This window comes from Lagopus leucura, unplaced genomic scaffold (assembly GCF_019238085.1).
Source record: "Lagopus leucura isolate 7727_CA_CO unplaced genomic scaffold, USGS_WTPT01 Super-Scaffold_100019, whole genome shotgun sequence".
NCBI classification, from domain to species: Eukaryota; Metazoa; Chordata; class Aves; order Galliformes; family Phasianidae; genus Lagopus; species Lagopus leucura.
Window position 1 is genome coordinate 5,098,510 of NW_024962273.1, and position 16,718 is coordinate 5,115,227.

General features: G+C 37.6%; 1 protein-coding gene across 47 annotated transcripts in view; it reads left to right on the top strand.

Moving 5' to 3' along the window:
- The window catches only part of LOC122183568 (von Willebrand factor D and EGF domain-containing protein-like), a 290,489-nt gene that overhangs the window by 238,615 nt on the left and 35,156 nt on the right, over positions 1-16,718 (top strand). For all 47 annotated transcript variants that reach the window (XR_006180287.1, XR_006180288.1, XR_006180289.1 and 44 more), the window contains one exon: positions 10,165-11,049. Coding sequence is in view for 44 of the 47 variants with exons in the window: in XM_042877646.1 (XP_042733580.1) it covers positions 10,165-11,049 (885 nt within the window). In the remaining 3 variants the exon portion in view is untranslated. The remainder of the gene's footprint in view (positions 1-10,164; positions 11,050-16,718) is intronic.

Below are 16,718 nucleotides of genomic sequence, written 5' to 3' on the forward strand. Positions count from 1 at the left end.
ATTTGTTATGTTGATGTCCTCTATTTTACACTATTCCAGTACCTGCAGTGTGCTTCTGAATTCACTTTGATTTTACATCGGGGAAACCTCTGTGACCTTCTAACTTGCACCACTGTCAGATCAACACCCAGGTGTGAATTTAAAAGCTGAATACAGTATTTGAATTAAAGGGATTCATTTGAACACATAGTGCTCCAGAAGAGCACTAGCACATAAGAACCTATTATTCTTAACTTTCAGCTTTGAAATCATTGTTGTCATTGTTAACAGTCATCAGTGATCACTGTCCATGAAAAATAAATAACTCCTTGAAAACAAGACAATAAGAGTTTTGATTGCCAACACAAGGCTCCAGCTCTGGGGCTAACTGCAAGAGTAGGGACTTCTTGCTGCCTAGAACTAATTAAATGATTTTACTTCAAGAAGTGACTAAAGAACGTAGTGGAATCCTTTCATCAAACAGAATTGATGAATTTGCATTAAAAAGATCAAGGCTCAAATTCCAGTCTTACTTACAAGAGTGTAAATCAGAAATGATTCCATTAAATGAAGAGCATTGCCCTAACAGCATAAGCCTAGGGAGGATGAAAAGTGTGTAAATGTAGGAACATCACACACAGAACTTCCAGCTACAAAGTCTGTATGTACTGGCAAATATAGATACAACACTCACACACTTTACAGCATTCAGAGGATGCTGTACAATGAGAAAGCAATTGGTCCTGACTGTTTACGTGACACTTGGTTGAAGGCAGCAATATTTCAGTGCTGTAGTCATCAGCTGTGAAGTTGTCTGAGAACCTTGCAAAAAAGATATAATAGAAATACAAAATAAATAGAAAATTAAATACTGCTTCTATCTGGCTCTGTATGGTAACAGATCTCAGCTGCCTATTCTTGTGGGCTCTGAAACTGGGAAGCATAACCTACATCTGACCATTGGAACCCTGGACACAGAGTTCACAGAGGTTAGAAATGATACACAGAGACATTCCATACAAATTTAGGTTCATGAAAAACACTGCAAGTATTTCTGCAAGTCATATACCAGTAATCATCAAGAGGGTGAGCCGGACATATTGGACATAAGCTGTGACCCTTTTCATCCCTCTGAGTAGGCAACTGCTTCTGAAAGGCCACTTCTGTACTTATCAGAGTCAAAAGAGAACCTGAGTTTCTTTTAGATGGCTTTTTCCTCCTTAGGAATATCTAATACAACATCATGGATTTTCAGAAAAAAATACAAGAGCCTCCACAGTATATGCTATGACCCACACGTAATAACTAAAGTAGGCACAGTGGGAATAATATGTTTAGATAGTTTAAAATACAAACAGTTTCCAGCTTCACTGATCCTTATACTCTGTCAATCCAGAATTCGTTAAGTGCTTCCAATCCAGATGATATATTCAGGAAATGATGCAGCTCAGCAATAGAAGCCCAATGAAGCCCAAGCCATAAAACCACTAGGAAAGAGGACTAAGCTATATGCCATGAATAATATTTACATTCAATCAGAGCATCAAGCACAGATTAAATTTCTCTCCTACCAAGAATGTGCCATCTTTTGCTTAAGCAATCCCCATGCCATCATGACTTTTAAGTGATAATAACAACTCAGTCTCCAAGAAATAATCTATGGAGGATAGATGCCCTATAGGAGTCTTTGTTGATGTTGTTTTCTTTTATTTTGGCTTTTTTTTTTTTTTTAAATGTTAGAATAGAGAGCAAGATTATCTCCTTAAAATTTCCAATCCTATTTAATCATCTGGCTATAACAGCTCTAGCTTTTAACGTCAGCCAACCCTGTTTCCACAAATTTGATAATGTTGTGGTTTTCTTAAAGGCACTTAGAAGCCTTTTAAAATTATAACTCATACTGGATCAACATCCTGGCCTCATTCAAGCGGTGCAGGAGTTTTGCCACTCAAGATAGAAGCAAAGCCAAAAATAATGACAAGTACTGGTAAACAATACAAAGTGGAATTACATTACAGTGGGGAGAAAGGGAGACCCATTATCTTCTTTGTAGCTATTGAAGTCTTATATATATACATTTATATATATATATATATATATACACCTGCATGTATATGTATAAGAAAATGTACAGATAGTTGCCACTCCCATCAGTTGAAGATGTAGAAAACTCGTTAAAGCATGATTTCACTCAAGGTATTTATAACTGCTTTTAAGGTATTAAAATAGATTCATTACTGTTCTCCAGAAAGGCATAACTGAGATTGTTTCTTGGCTTTCATATGTAAAGTAACTCATTTTTATGTGTTTACAGCCCAAAACAACGTAATTACTATTTCAGGCCATTTACTTCTTGAATTAAAAAAAAAAAAAAAGAAAAAAGGTAAAATATTCAAATTTAAGCTATTTTTTCTTTGATGAACTATTATGGATTTTCTTTTGAAGAAATGTTAGAAACTTTCTTTATAATCTATTAATACATTCTAAAGGATTCTGCATAGAGGTTTCAGACAATTTGATAGGGATGCTTCAGAGAGGATCTGCCTTGATTTTTCCAGTTCTGCCTATATCTATCAACTTATTCAAGTCAATGGAAAGTCTAAAGGCCCACAAGGCATCATCAGATATGAACACAGTTTTTATTAATTTTTCCATCTCTCTGAGTGCTGAGCTGAAGTAAAATATACTGCCAATTCCTGATTGGAAAATATAATTTAGTTTTATGAAATCTATCTTAGTGCTGTCTTTATAGCTACTGAAATAATACAGTTGTGGTCTAAAATAATTGGAGAAGGAAGGGCACAAAGATGAGAGTAAAAGCTCAGGTCTGAAAGGTGCGCGAGGGATAACAAAAGAAAAGGCAATTACGTGACTTTGAGGGGGTTAAGTGAATGATCCATAGTGTTTTCAAACACACCCATACTTCTTTACTTCCTGTTTTGCTAGCTGGAGGTTCAGAGAAAAATACAGGAAGAACACTTCCAAAAATTGCAGCAGAAAATGTTTTAGAGCCAATGAATGCATGGAACAGAGAAAGAGAGTAACAAAGGAACAGAAAGAAGCAAGTCTTCTGTGAGAAGGGTGAGAGCTCACCAAATATGTTGAGTTTTCCATCCCTGGAAGAGAGCTTTTCAATTAAAGCTTGAAATGAATTGGCATGTAGGATTGATGATGGGAAAAGACAGTATATTTCTAAGAAAAAAGATAAATAAATAGCCAGTTCATAAATATCTATAAGCAATCTGAAAAAGATACCGATAATGGAAAATATTGGAAAAGACAACTAAAAGAAAATAGAACACCGGGGAGCGTGTTCACATCTCCTCAATCAATAAATCTCACACCATTTTTAGAAAACACGACCTCACAAAACACAGCCTTTAAAATTTCCCTTGAAGGCTTACAAAAAGCATCACAAAAGGCAAAAATAAATAAATAAATCCACAGCAGAACAAAGCCACAAAACCCAAGACTCAACACTGCTTACAAACAAAGGAAGAAACTCTTTTGCTTTCCTCAGAGGCTCAGTTTTTCCGTATAACTTAAAGCTTGATGCCTTCTTGCAATGTCCTTGCACTTTACCTCCAATCCTTTGCACTAGGAACAGTGCTAACTAAAAGCTAGACACCTCCTAGAAACACAGATACATGCATCTTTCTTAAAGCTGCCATGCATTAGGGTAGGTCTCATGTTTAAAGGTTTTCTTATTTTCAGACCCGTGTGTTGTTCTAAAAACCCAGACATTGTTTTGATATTTGTTGAGTATGAAAGGGATTATTGTGAATTTTGTGTATTCCTTGACGTTACCTACATGCTTCAGAAAATGTTCTCTGACACATAGTAATGCCATTTCTATGTTCATCATACATTTGTTCTTTTCTCATTCTCTCTGTTCAACAGTTGTTTAAATTCCTTGATATTTTCCTCTTTTTCCTGTTTTTCTATCTTGCCTCTGTATCCATTAAAAAAACAAAATCCATATGCTCATTAATATTCTTTTATATGACTATCCATGCTTCATTGAGTCTATTGCAGAACCATTTGCCTTTTTCACAGCTTACTAGTAGAGTATGTTCTTCCCTTGATTAGTTAACATTCACACATTTCTTCCTCTCCCCTTCAATTCTATTGCCAGTTCACATCTAGAATTTGCCAAGTTCAACTATAGTAACACTTCATCTTTCAATATTTGCTCTTTTGACTCTAGGCCATTTGAGTCAGTCACTATGAACAGCTTGGCTCAAATTAGGAAGGAAACATTTCTGCAAAACTGATCCCAGTGGTTCATCAGGTGCTTGCCCGAAGAGTTTCTTGTGTCATACAGCCAAACTGCTTCAGTTACTTGCAGAGAAGTACTGCCTGACCTGTGGTTTTCTCTTTGCACCAGATATTGCCCCTAAGCAGAAAAGAGTACTGTTTGGCTTAGTAGTGTATCTGTACATAGGATATCTTGATTGTAGTTTTACAACTTCTAAGTCGTAAAAATTATTTCAGAACAGTTGAATAAGAATTTAACTTCCTCCATGCCGAAGACATTTAGAGAATTAACTTTTTCAGGCTCTACTACTTCAAAAAATTTGAGACTATCTACCAAGCTTTCCTTCATTGTGAATGTTTTTCTAAGGTCCTCTGGAACTCTGTGCACCGTAATGTAACACAACCTCTAAGCTGAGGTAAACCAAATCCTCTTAACTTACTTAAAATACAGTTCACTATTTAGGAACTTTGAGTTTGGATGCTTCCAAGTAATTCCAAAGATAATCAACAGAATGCTCACAAAACAGCAGACATGTCCATAGATTCATTTGCTGATATTTGTGGGAATTATCTACTCTGAAAGCAGGGAGATACCTAAATAAAGTTTAGTGGGTGAACTGGCTGCAGATCCCATGTTTTCTCCTTCACAATAGGCATTGAGACAGAATTGAATGATGTTATGTTTCAGGCATACAAAATAAACTTGTATTGCAAATTTGCCAATAATGAATGGTTTTGCAGAATGATGTATGTACAGCTGAAGCCACATTTGACAAACAAGAGTCTGCAACAGAGGAAGGAATGGTTATAATGCCAGTTCATAGAATATTCCCTACTGCTCATGGAATTGGTAGGTAAAAGGGAAGAAAATTGCTCAAATAGCAGCAGCAACAGAATCTCATTTTCTTCCAGACTGAAACATAGTTCATGGAGAGTGAACTAGATGCTTTCCTTCTAGTTTTATAATTAAGGCAACGAAAAAGTGAATTAACACAGAAGTGATAGTTTGGGAGCCCAGAGTTTACTGAGGCTGAATGTGACTATACAGATGGATGAAGAGCAGTGCAACTGCTTTGCTCATGTACTGACCTGTCTGGATGCAAGGCACAGTAGGTTCACAAACTGCTGAGCTGCATTAATTTAGCATCAGCCTAATAGTATGGCTATAGTCAGGCTATAGCCTGACTTATTTTGTCCACCTGTGCACAGTGAGTGGCATAGGCATAAGCTTCACATCTCTTTCTGATTGGTGAATTCCAGATCTAGGCACCTCTTACAGAAAATACATTACTGATATCTTCTATTTCCATATTTTTCAAGGAGTGGATTAATTTAAGCCTGTGCTGATTTTGAATGTGAAGTGTATGCCTAAACTCTTTTACACAGCAGGTGACTTTTCAATTTTTGTCAGCAAAACAAGGGTAAAGCATCATGGTCTCTAAACTGAAGCTACTGTCTAAATTTGTAATATAATTCCAACCTAAGTCTGAAAAACTCTTGTTTTTACTATAAAAGTAATTCTGGGATTACACCCTCTGTACAACTTGGGAAGTCAAAGATGCACCTATTTTTAAAGGAGTTGAGGGATTTTTCCAGTTGAAGGTTTTGCAAGTTATTGTTTGCAATTGTATGCAAAGGGATCTCAGTGACTGGGGATATTCAACCAACTTCCAAATGTAGAGAAATTCAGGATGCTTGAGAGCAAGGAAGGGAGAATCAAAGTTTTATTGTTGGATATCCGGGAGGGGAAGATTTTAGGGCATGCTTGGACGGCCAAAGCAATGTAGCAATTAAATAAATTCTGAATCAGAAAAAAGTTATGCCAGAACTTCATCAAATAAAAATTAAGAGCTGATGGAATAGCAGAATTTCCCTAGAGCTTCCTATTGACAGCTGCTCTGTTTCCCCTTTCTCACCAAGTAAACACAGAAAAAAATTTTAATGTGGCATAGCAGAGTGATAAATGATTGATCTCCAATGCCCTGGTAACAAGGCTTCTTAAACCAGTGTAATTTTTCTGTTCTCTCTTGACATTTTAAATAAGATGTATGTGCTGGTGGATGTTTCAAATTTTAAATGATGACCCACATAGTGTAATATGTCAGAAGAGCATTTCTCTGTCGAGGTTCTTCTGAATGAGAAATGTGCTACACAGCATGTACTACTAAATGTTAATGGCTCTAAAACTACACAAATTGTAAATTTATTGAATTGTGTTAATAATGAGATGAATTCTTATACTCCTCACAGAATTCTGAAGCAGTTGTAACCTGATCAGAATTAAAGGTGTCCATAATGCTCCAAACTGACAGGTGAGAGAGAGAACACAGACAGATGATCTCACTAAGGAGAAGGAACCAATCTTCAACTGAAGAGTAGACTGGTTTTGGGAATTTTAGTGGATTAAAGGACAAAGCAACACCTGGATTACGACACAGGGACTACAGGGCAATGCTGATGTGATTACGTAAAAAAGCATGCTTACATTTAAAATAAATAACTTTAAATTTCTAACTAATAGCTGTGAAGAGAAGCATGTCAATGGAGTGGTAGTAACTACTCACGTCTATAAGAAGTTTACATCAAGAGTGTGAGCTGTCAGCTATGGCTCTAAGTGTCTCCAGGGCATTATTTGAAGCTGATTGAGTCTAAGACTAGCGAAGACTTGGATAAACAGCACAGAGGAATAAGGTCACTGGCATGGTCCATTCTGTCCCAGGCAGAGAATGAAATTCCCTCTCTCTGAGAAATGATTGATGCCAGAAAGGAATGGGATTTTTCCCAGTTTAAGTCTAGACATAGTCTATTTCTGAAAGGTTGCAAATGCAAAAAATAGCTAGAAACTAAAAAGAGAAAATAGTTTAGATTGCTTTTCTGTGTTTCAGTGTTGTCAACTCAGCTTGGATTTTAGAGACTGTTGAGTGTCTGCTGTGTTTGTGAACAGCTATTTTCACTAGGTTTTATAGCTGTTTTATTACCTTCAGAATGAACACGATCCAATTCATCTACGGATAACTAGTAGATACCATAAAATGCCATTCAGGCAAAAGAAGAAATCAGAATTTGCTGTACTTTAACAACATCACCGTGGCTTTGGCATGCATGAACCAGATACTGATTATGATGATTCTGATGTATAAACTTAATATAAGCAACACAAAGAACTTCAAACACTGGGTAAACCAACAATGGAGGGGTTTTCATGTGGGGGACTTCCAGCTCCACATAGATGGAAATATTCCAGTATTGAATTGGATGAGGGATGGATTTATTTCTCTAAAATCTGGTCTCCTTTGTTCTGTTTCCTGCCATACAGGATCCATCTTGGCATTACACTGTACTTACAGTGGTTTATCTGCATTGATAGGAATGGAGTATCTTCCACACACTGCTGGAACAAAGCATCAGATTATCAGTCACTTATCCAAGACTGAAGAATTAACAGTCACTCCCACTGCTGCACGTATCCCAGTTAGTACAGGCAGAAATACTTAGGGTAGTGAGAATGTATTTTTGTACCATTGTATAACCTTGAGCACTTTGTCTTGTCAATTTTTTTGTTATTTTCATCCAGTCCAATATGTAATCATACAGTGGCATCACAGAGAAAACCAGATTCACACAATCACATTTCTGCATTAATAATGGGTTATACATTTGAAGATATTGATCGACTGCAAGGAAAATAAATTGGAGTAATACAGAATTTGAGAAAGCTGCTGACTACAGACAACTGAGCCTGCAGTCTTTGGGTATATTTCTTTGTTTTGGAGTATTTCGATATCTGGAAAAATGCAGAAATAATTTTTCAGGTACACCAGAATAATTTTATCAGTTTCTAATCCGAACTAAATGTCACATATCTTTATAAGTAAGAATATGAAATAACGAAGGCTGAAAGAACACTGAAGCAGCCAAATTTGATCAATGCCAGGTTCCCATGTTAATATGTTAGGAAGTTTGATGGTCCATTGAAATAACGTGATAAGAAACCTTAATCTTTACACGTGGTGAACAAACAACCAAAGTCTATCACTGGTCTTCATTGGTATTTCTTTGAGATGTAAAAACTGCATTGTCATAGACACACTCCAACCACAGCACGTTCTCACTTACAGGGAAGGCTGAAGATTATTTGCAAGGTGATATAACCTATATCACCTCTTAAGGAATTAAAAGATTTCCCTAACTCAGGTAGAGAGTAGATCCCCTCAGTAGCTACTAAAACTCATCCAGGATGAAAAAATATTTGATTACAATACAGTGGAAGGAGCTCGAAGCTGTGATCAGGGCTCATTTGGGAAATTTGTCAGAGAGATCATTTGGCCTTTCTCTACCATTCATGTTATTTCTGGTCCCTGAATCAAATTTTGTAAAGGCAGCAACAATCGTGTTACTTATAACTTTCTGTGGGGATATTTCTTTCATCTTTCTCAGGTTCACTGATAAAAATCCTTTGACTTCAATCTTTCGTACTCTTGCTGCTAATGTTCTTCCTAGCTGAAGATCTCCTTTCTTCCATTCTGTGAAATGCATCATTAATCAGCCTTGTCCTGGACAGTAAAGTCCTGTATTTACCCATTGCTGATATCCATAGCTTGATCCAGCATCACGTACCACTCTAAAACATCATGCTCCAGGGCAACAAAAACTCATCTGCCAGCAGAAGAATGATACTGCTTACCAACTAAATAAACACAGCTTTTGGTTGTGAGGATTTCCTTTGATCTAGTCAACGTTCCAAGTTTCTTTTTGACCTTCGCCAAGTGCCTTTATCTCTTTCCTTGCTAACTATGACTAATTTCTACATCAACAGGAGTTTTATGAAATTGATTATTTATATTCAAAAGGTAGAGTTACACCTCGCATAGGGTTAACTCTAGAACCTCATAAGGTTTTTTTGTTCAGAATCCAATATATTCTGTTTCCTATGGAGTGAGTATGCCAGAACTGGTTAAAAATAGCTTCTTCCATTCATTAGAGTCAGCAGATAGCCATTAATCTTCCTGAAAGTATTGATTCAAACTACTCGTCTCCACTTCCAAGGCTCTTCACAGACTACCCTCTCTCCATCTATCATCCCTCCTTCCAACAGAAAAGGTGCCTGGCTTTGTAACAAGTGGGTGACAGTTACAAACCAGCACTCTTTCTTACATGCTGCCCCTCACGTCTGGAGGGAGCTGTACACACTATTAACAAAGCTTTTCCATTTGTCTCCTTTACATGCTTTCCTCAAACTTTCCTTTGCCATAAGGACTGCAAAAGTCATACAATGATGTATTCAAATCTGCCTAGGACATGATCTTACCATAAGGACTATCTCATCATTTCTTCATTTCTCCATCTCTGATCTCTATCTGTCCCAAACTGCATTGTCTCATTCTTCTCCTAGACTGCAGGAACTTGAATGCAAAGTCCCTGCATTACGTACTGCCTAGCAGAACATCTCTCGGTACCCTATTGCAACATACACAGGTAACCAGAAATAAATCTTAGCTCAGGTGGTCACAGACTGAACAATGCCCCAGAGAATGGCACACAGTATCAAAACAACATGGACTAGCATAGGCTGAAACTGGTAAACCAGCATGGAAATTGATTCTGCCTAGCTGTGACCTGTAACCTCAAATAATTATATCTGACCTTCACAGAATTTACTGCCTTAGGCTCTGTATTAAGCCAACATAGACATATTTCATCTCATTCACAAACAGCTATTCTGCAGTTCCCTATGCTATTACACACAAGATACACTGTGCTATTTCTGTACCAGCCAGCATAGATATGCCCTGAACACAGATGACAGATTATCTCATTTTCTTCTAGAATTGATATTCTGTTGTTTGCTCATAATCTAAATGGTCATAGTGTTTTCTTCAAACAACAGACAAGCAAATTTGACTAATATATATATTTCTTCTGCCCTAGTTTCAAGATCTTCCCAAAGCCATACAGATGTTGCTGAAAGAAATAGTGAAGATGCCAGAGGCTCTCATCAGGAAGGCAAGACATCAAGAAACATCTATTCGTTCCTATCCCAAACCCAAATTCCAAGGCAAGAAACTACATACTTTGTGGAAAGAAACCACACAGTTATTAATGCAGCATCCTTTACAACGAAAAGGAAGATTTCCCAGCCTCAGATGCTGTCAGCAAAAATACCTGATACAGAGTCCACTGTATCTGAGAAACAGACTTTTACTGAAAAAAGAAGTCATACACACACTTTCCTTCTGCATGAGGAGCCAGATCCCAAAGCAGCAGCTGTCAATGTGACTACTCCTACCCCTGTGCATTTTAAACAGTACAAGCCAGGAACAAGACAGACCATTCCTTCTCATCTCAACACAAACGCAAGCTCACTCTTCGCACGGCTGCATGCTGTACAGCAAGCTCGTTCCAGATACAGCTTATCTTCCAGGAAATGGCCCAGTCAAGTGACAGGCTCAAAGACTGAACTCTCCAAAAATCTCCCAACAAAGCAGCAGAGAGTTTCTTCTTTGGAAACATCCCTCACATCCCCTTTGCATGAAATAGGTTTTTCCCTTGACACAGCTCCACAGAGTGCCAGTGTCCTGCCTGGACCTGCTCCCCCAGCAAGGCTTCCAGCACATACCACAACCTTCAGAAGAGCATCCAGTGTAGCAATGGACCATGCAGAACTGCCAAAACCCATCAGTGGGTCCTATGAGAAAGCTCTCTGTGGTTCAACACCATGCTTTAGTGGTGTGCAGTGTGAGCTAGCCAAAGATGGAGAATTTAAATGTGGGTCTTGTCCCAGTGGATACAGCGGTAATGGAATTACATGTGAAGGTAAGGGGGGGGAAATCCTCATTCAAATTCTTTCATGCCTTCAAATCCAATCAAAGTCCAAAATAATAAATAATTTTGATTACAAATGTAGAGATTTTTGCAAGCTGGAATCATACCGGTTTTCAAAACCAATTATATTTTAGAATAATGGAAAAAGTTATCCTATTACTCAGAAAAAGACCTTTCTGTGCACAAAAATGACGCATTTATTTGATAATATCTAATCTACTGAAACCAGAGATAGGTTGTGTTCTTGCTTACCCTTGCTTAAGGCCAGATTCATTCTAGTGAAGTCATTAGATTTGAAACCATACAAAACTTCTCTGAGAAAGAGTAAAATTGACTCCATTTGTCTATACAATGAAACTCTATGAAGAACTAATTGTTCTACTACCTTAAGAATTACTTTTAAATAATTATCTAATATCCTAAACACAAAACCAAACCTGTTATCCAAAACAGATGGCACCAGAAAGGTATTCACAATATATTGACTTATTTATTAGACAGCTTAGAACACTTCAGGAAAGCAATAGTATTTCACACATTTTTAAAACAATGAGTTCCCTGACTGAGCTCTTGTTAATTACACCTTTTGTTGAAATCCCTCTGATAAGTTGATGTCTTAATTGGCCTTTCAGTACACAAAGCAAAAAACTGTTTGCATTGCCTGTTTAATTCTCTCTGTGTGTGGTTGCTCACATTCTGCATGCGTGGCACAGAGGTGTGTGGGGTGGCAGCCCACCTCAGCATCCTGGGGATTCCCTGCTGTGCACAAGCCCCAGCAGCACTGAGCTTAGCTCAATCCTGGAGACACACTGCAAAAATGCATAAGAAAAGTTTACCATAATCCTGTGTGTCATAATTTTCACCTGCTTGCACCATTTTCGAAAAGACCATTCTAAAGGGCTGAAGGTTACTTGGTGTGAGCATGACCCTGTCTTTCATCCCTGTTTTGTGCCTGGAGCTGGAAACATACTGAGGAGCTCTGGGTATCAGGAAGCCCTGTGCAAGCTGGAATGCAGAATGGCCTCTCCTCAAAGACATGGCCTATGGACACATGAATGTATACAAACACAGACATACGCTGCCCTTGTATAAATATATTTAGTACGTCCATCGGCATAGTCCTTAAAACATAAATCTACCTGTGCCTCTTGCTGTCACGCAAGACAAGACGTTTTCTTCAATTACTGGCATTTCTGAAAATCCCTCTGGAGGGTCCTTAAGATGAAATACTTTATTACCAATATCATTCTCTGTCTCGGGGCTTGGTGGCACAACACACAAACATCCTTTATTCGTCTCTTGTCACTACGCGCATCACCTGGCTCAACAGCAAACCTCTCTGCCTCCTCTCAAGCCCCTTTGTACACCTGTGACTGCCAACCCAGAGCACAAAGGTGAGGATAATCCCTTGCAATAATTAAGGACTTGTCACAGTGCCTGCTGTCGATTGTACCAACTGTCTTCAAAACAACAGTACCCTGTAAGATGGCAGCAAAACTAAACAAATGACCAAAGTTTAGATGAGACCAAACTTTGCGCACAGAGCTGTCACCATGCCATTTGATATCAAAATTCACCAAGATAAAAGGAGCAGTCCATTGGTAGCAAGGTTTAATACCTGTGGAGCTTGAGGGGATTTGACCTTTGTTTAATAAGAATGTCTGAAAATATTCTAAGATAATAAATGCCTTACCGAGTGGCATTTGTCTTGTGACAGAATGTAGATTTTTTTATTTTTCAGTTGTGCAGATTCAAAATCAAGCTGGCAAAGACTGGTAGGGAGAAAATAAGCGCATCATGAAAATGAATTTTTCTTCTAAAATAAATTATGCTGGATTTTGTTTCTTTATTATCTAAAACATAGGAACTTGTTTTTACCCATCTTACAAAATAAGCGTTAGAGAGTGAATTCTCTTATTTCTAGCAGGAGCCAATTGGTGAACCAAAATGAAGTAGTTCTTCAAGGATCTACTCATCACTTCCACACCCTTTCCTACAGCTAGCCAGGTTCTTAGTTTTAGAGCTCTTTTTTCTTCATGCAGAATTATCAGTTGTCAATGGCCTAATATTAAGGTGTGTCTGCTACATTGGCAGGGCTCTGGCAAACACTGTTCTAGAGAAAGCTGACATCACCTATAGTATAATTAAAAATAAGCAGGAGAAATAAGGCCTACTGCTGTCCACTGGATTCTTCTGCACATTCACTTGCAGAAGAAGCTTGCTTTTCTTTGTGGAATAAACTTCTAAGAGTTCCTTTGGGAATGAGGAAGGTTACTAAATCTATAATTTCTATTCTACATGTCGTTATACACGTCATAGAATCATTAAGATTAGAAAAGACCACTCAGAACACTAAGGTCAACCATCAACGCATCCCCAGCATGCTCACTAACCATGTCCCTCAGTGTAATATCTATCCTTTTCTTGAACACCTCCAGGGGTTGACACTACTATCTTCCTGGGCAGCCTGTACCAATGACAAAAATAAATTCTATAAAAATATTTTATTATGGTAGGCTCTTAGCAGCGTTATGGGACAGTCCCTACCATTGCCAGATCTGCACTGTAAGAATGGCCTAACACCTGCAGGGCTTTAAATATTTTAGCTCACTATGGCAAGAATTAAAAAATGAATCCTTTCATAATGAATAGTTAGTTCAAACAGGATTGCTTTCAGAACATTTCTAATATTTTCTCTAGCCCAGTGTAAGTGACACAGGAACACGTCACTGCGTAAGGGTAGAGGATAATGCTCAGAAATACACATTAGTGTTACTACCACCTGAGGTCAACTGCTGGCCATCCTGTTTCCATTCTCCATTTCAAAACAGGGGCATAGGCCTGCACTTTCAGTGACACTGCATCCGTTGGATGAGGAGACAAATGCTGTCTTTTCCCTGGGCTCATTTTATTCACCAGGGTCTGCGCATATGGTACTGTCTGAGAGCAGCTGTTACATTTCTTGAGCTCCTTAGGGTGCCCTAAGGTGGAACATGTCCTTTCCACTCGATAACAGAGTCGAAGCTGACAGAAAAATCTGCTTTGGGCATTTTTGTTTTGCTTCTTTCCAAGAGACCAAAACCCGAAGAGTGAAGAATAATTAAGAATTAAGCCAAATTCCTGATCGTTTTTGATTTTATTTTCTCAAAACCCAACTTTATTTGATAGGGAATGTCTGATTACTAAAACTAAAATAAATCAAATGCTCAGTTCTGTAAAACACAGGTACTTAAAACCATTTTGGATTAGTTGACAGTTACAGACTATTATCTTTCTAGTTTTTAGTAGACAAAAGTTCCTCAGAATTCCTATGGAGAATAAAGTTGTACTACTTTAGAAACAAGTATTTTATTACAAATCTGAAGTCAGTTAAACTCTGGGATGTCTTACAGACTTTGTAGAGTGTTTCCCAAGGGAAAGGGAAATCTCAAATGGTAGCAGTCATGCATTCTTCTCAAGGGTTAAAATACACCATTGCCTTGACACTACAAAACCAAATAATTTTCAGAATAATGGGAAAGAAAAAGTAGTTGGGAATGTATTACGACCTCAGGATATGCAGCTGGATGAAACTAGGCTTAACAATCAGAGAGCTGACATTTTTCTGATCTGACATTTTACACACAAAAAGCTCTGCCATAACAAACCAAAAGTCCATCCCCTGTCTCCAACAGCTGCTAACAGCAGATGCCCAGAATTATTTGGGAAAGAAATATAAAGATACTGTCCAGAATAGTAACTTATGCATTGTGTGCTTTAAAAAGCAAATGTGAAGTCTTTATAAGTGATATTTCCCAACAAATACTTCTTCCATGAATTTATCCAACTGCTCTATGAACCCATACAAAGTTTTGCTGTTCAGTGCCCTACCAACTAAAAACATAACGTTTGTAGAGAACATAGTCTTTTTCCCAAATAATTAATCTACTTACACATACAAAACCTTGTCCTCAACTTTGGTTATCCTTACTACTTACTCTTGTATCTTTCCCACTCTTAATATAGCCTTCCTGTGCTAGGGGATCAGAGCAACACATGGTATTTAAGATGCAGCTCACCATGGATACAGGCCATAATAAAGTCTGGCATTCTGTGCTCTGCTCATTTCCTAACAATTCCCAACATTTTATTTGCTTTTTTGACTGCAGATGAGCACTCAGCTGACATTTCACAAAACAAAATCCATTAGTACAGCCTAATCATAACTGTTGTCTGCATTTGTACTCCCAATTTATTCAGTTAAGTTAATCTTGTTAATTTTCTATTTGTTATGATGGGTATTTATTTCATAAATGGACTCTGGACTATTAGTCTATACAAGTGTGCATCTGAGTACTTTTAATTGCACTAATGCATGCTTTAAGCGTATGCTTTAATGCTATGCTTTACTGTTTTTCTCTGTAAAGGACATTCAAAAGCAAGGCTTCGCTTCATAACCATTAAAGGGGAAAAACTGAAAAACTGGAGGGCCTGCAACATAACTTTATTTCACTTTTTTTCCCTCTCTTCTGCTGCACAAACTTTATCTGCACTTTTAGGAAAGTAGGTTAGCGCACCTTTGAAGAAAATAAATGCAGTATAATAATTAAAAGAAACAAGGCAGACTACACTCTTCCCTTGTGAAGTCCTTCCAACCTCACTGTTTTTCACATTTTTAACAAAAACTGCAGGTGATGACCTCACAGCTACAAGTCTTGCCTTCGTGCAAGACCAGGGCCCCTCTGGTTGGACTGAGCAACAGTTATTCATTGTTGAGATGTGAACCAATAACTGTCCTGGAAGCCATTTGCTGATTAAAGTATCTCAAATGGAGAAAGCAGCACAACATCCAGTATTTCTGATTTGCCCCAAAGTTATGGAGGAGAAACACATAAAAAGTGCATGATCTCATTTTAATGGGAAAAAAAAGTTGTTTCAAGATATTTTCCAAAAAGCTTTTTCAAATAAAACAATAATGGAATTCTCCATTTTCACCTCCAGACTTTAAATTATAAACAAAAACATAAACACATCTGACAGCAAGATTGACCATTTGCAGCAATGCTTTTCTCTTAACTGTTATCTTATACCATCTGAAAATGTTTAGTATAAAAACGCTGCAATATCTTTGTACAATTTAGCAAATGTTTATGGAAAAAAAAATGTTCATTCTAGAAGATGAAAGATAGAAGTCTTGGAAAAGAATTTGACATGAACACTATATTTCTATTACTGAGAAAAATGTCTTTTAGGTGAATGTTGCTCTCCCTTTTTCAGTGCAGCCACTGTTCAGCTTTTATCTTTTGCTATTCACCAGTAATAGAATAGTTTTAAACATTTTGCTATTAAATGTCACAATAAGAGCAAAATGTTTTAATATACAAAACACCATGTTCTTTTCTGACAGTTCAGATGCATCTCGAAATGTGTAAAGAGCAGATGGAAAGTAGTCTATTTGAATGGACACATTCGCTCTAAGTGCTAAGTACAAAACGCGTTGAAATAAAGAGTAATGCGTTTGAATGTCACTGAGCTTGGCATAGTGCAGAGGCACCTGGAGGCTTTATGCAGCCGTCGTACTGCCAGAAAGGAAATGCACTGCATGTACTTCACAAAGAGCAGTACATTTTTCCCAGGTTTTGTGTTTCCGTCTCTATACAGAGAGCACCATAAAATCGTTT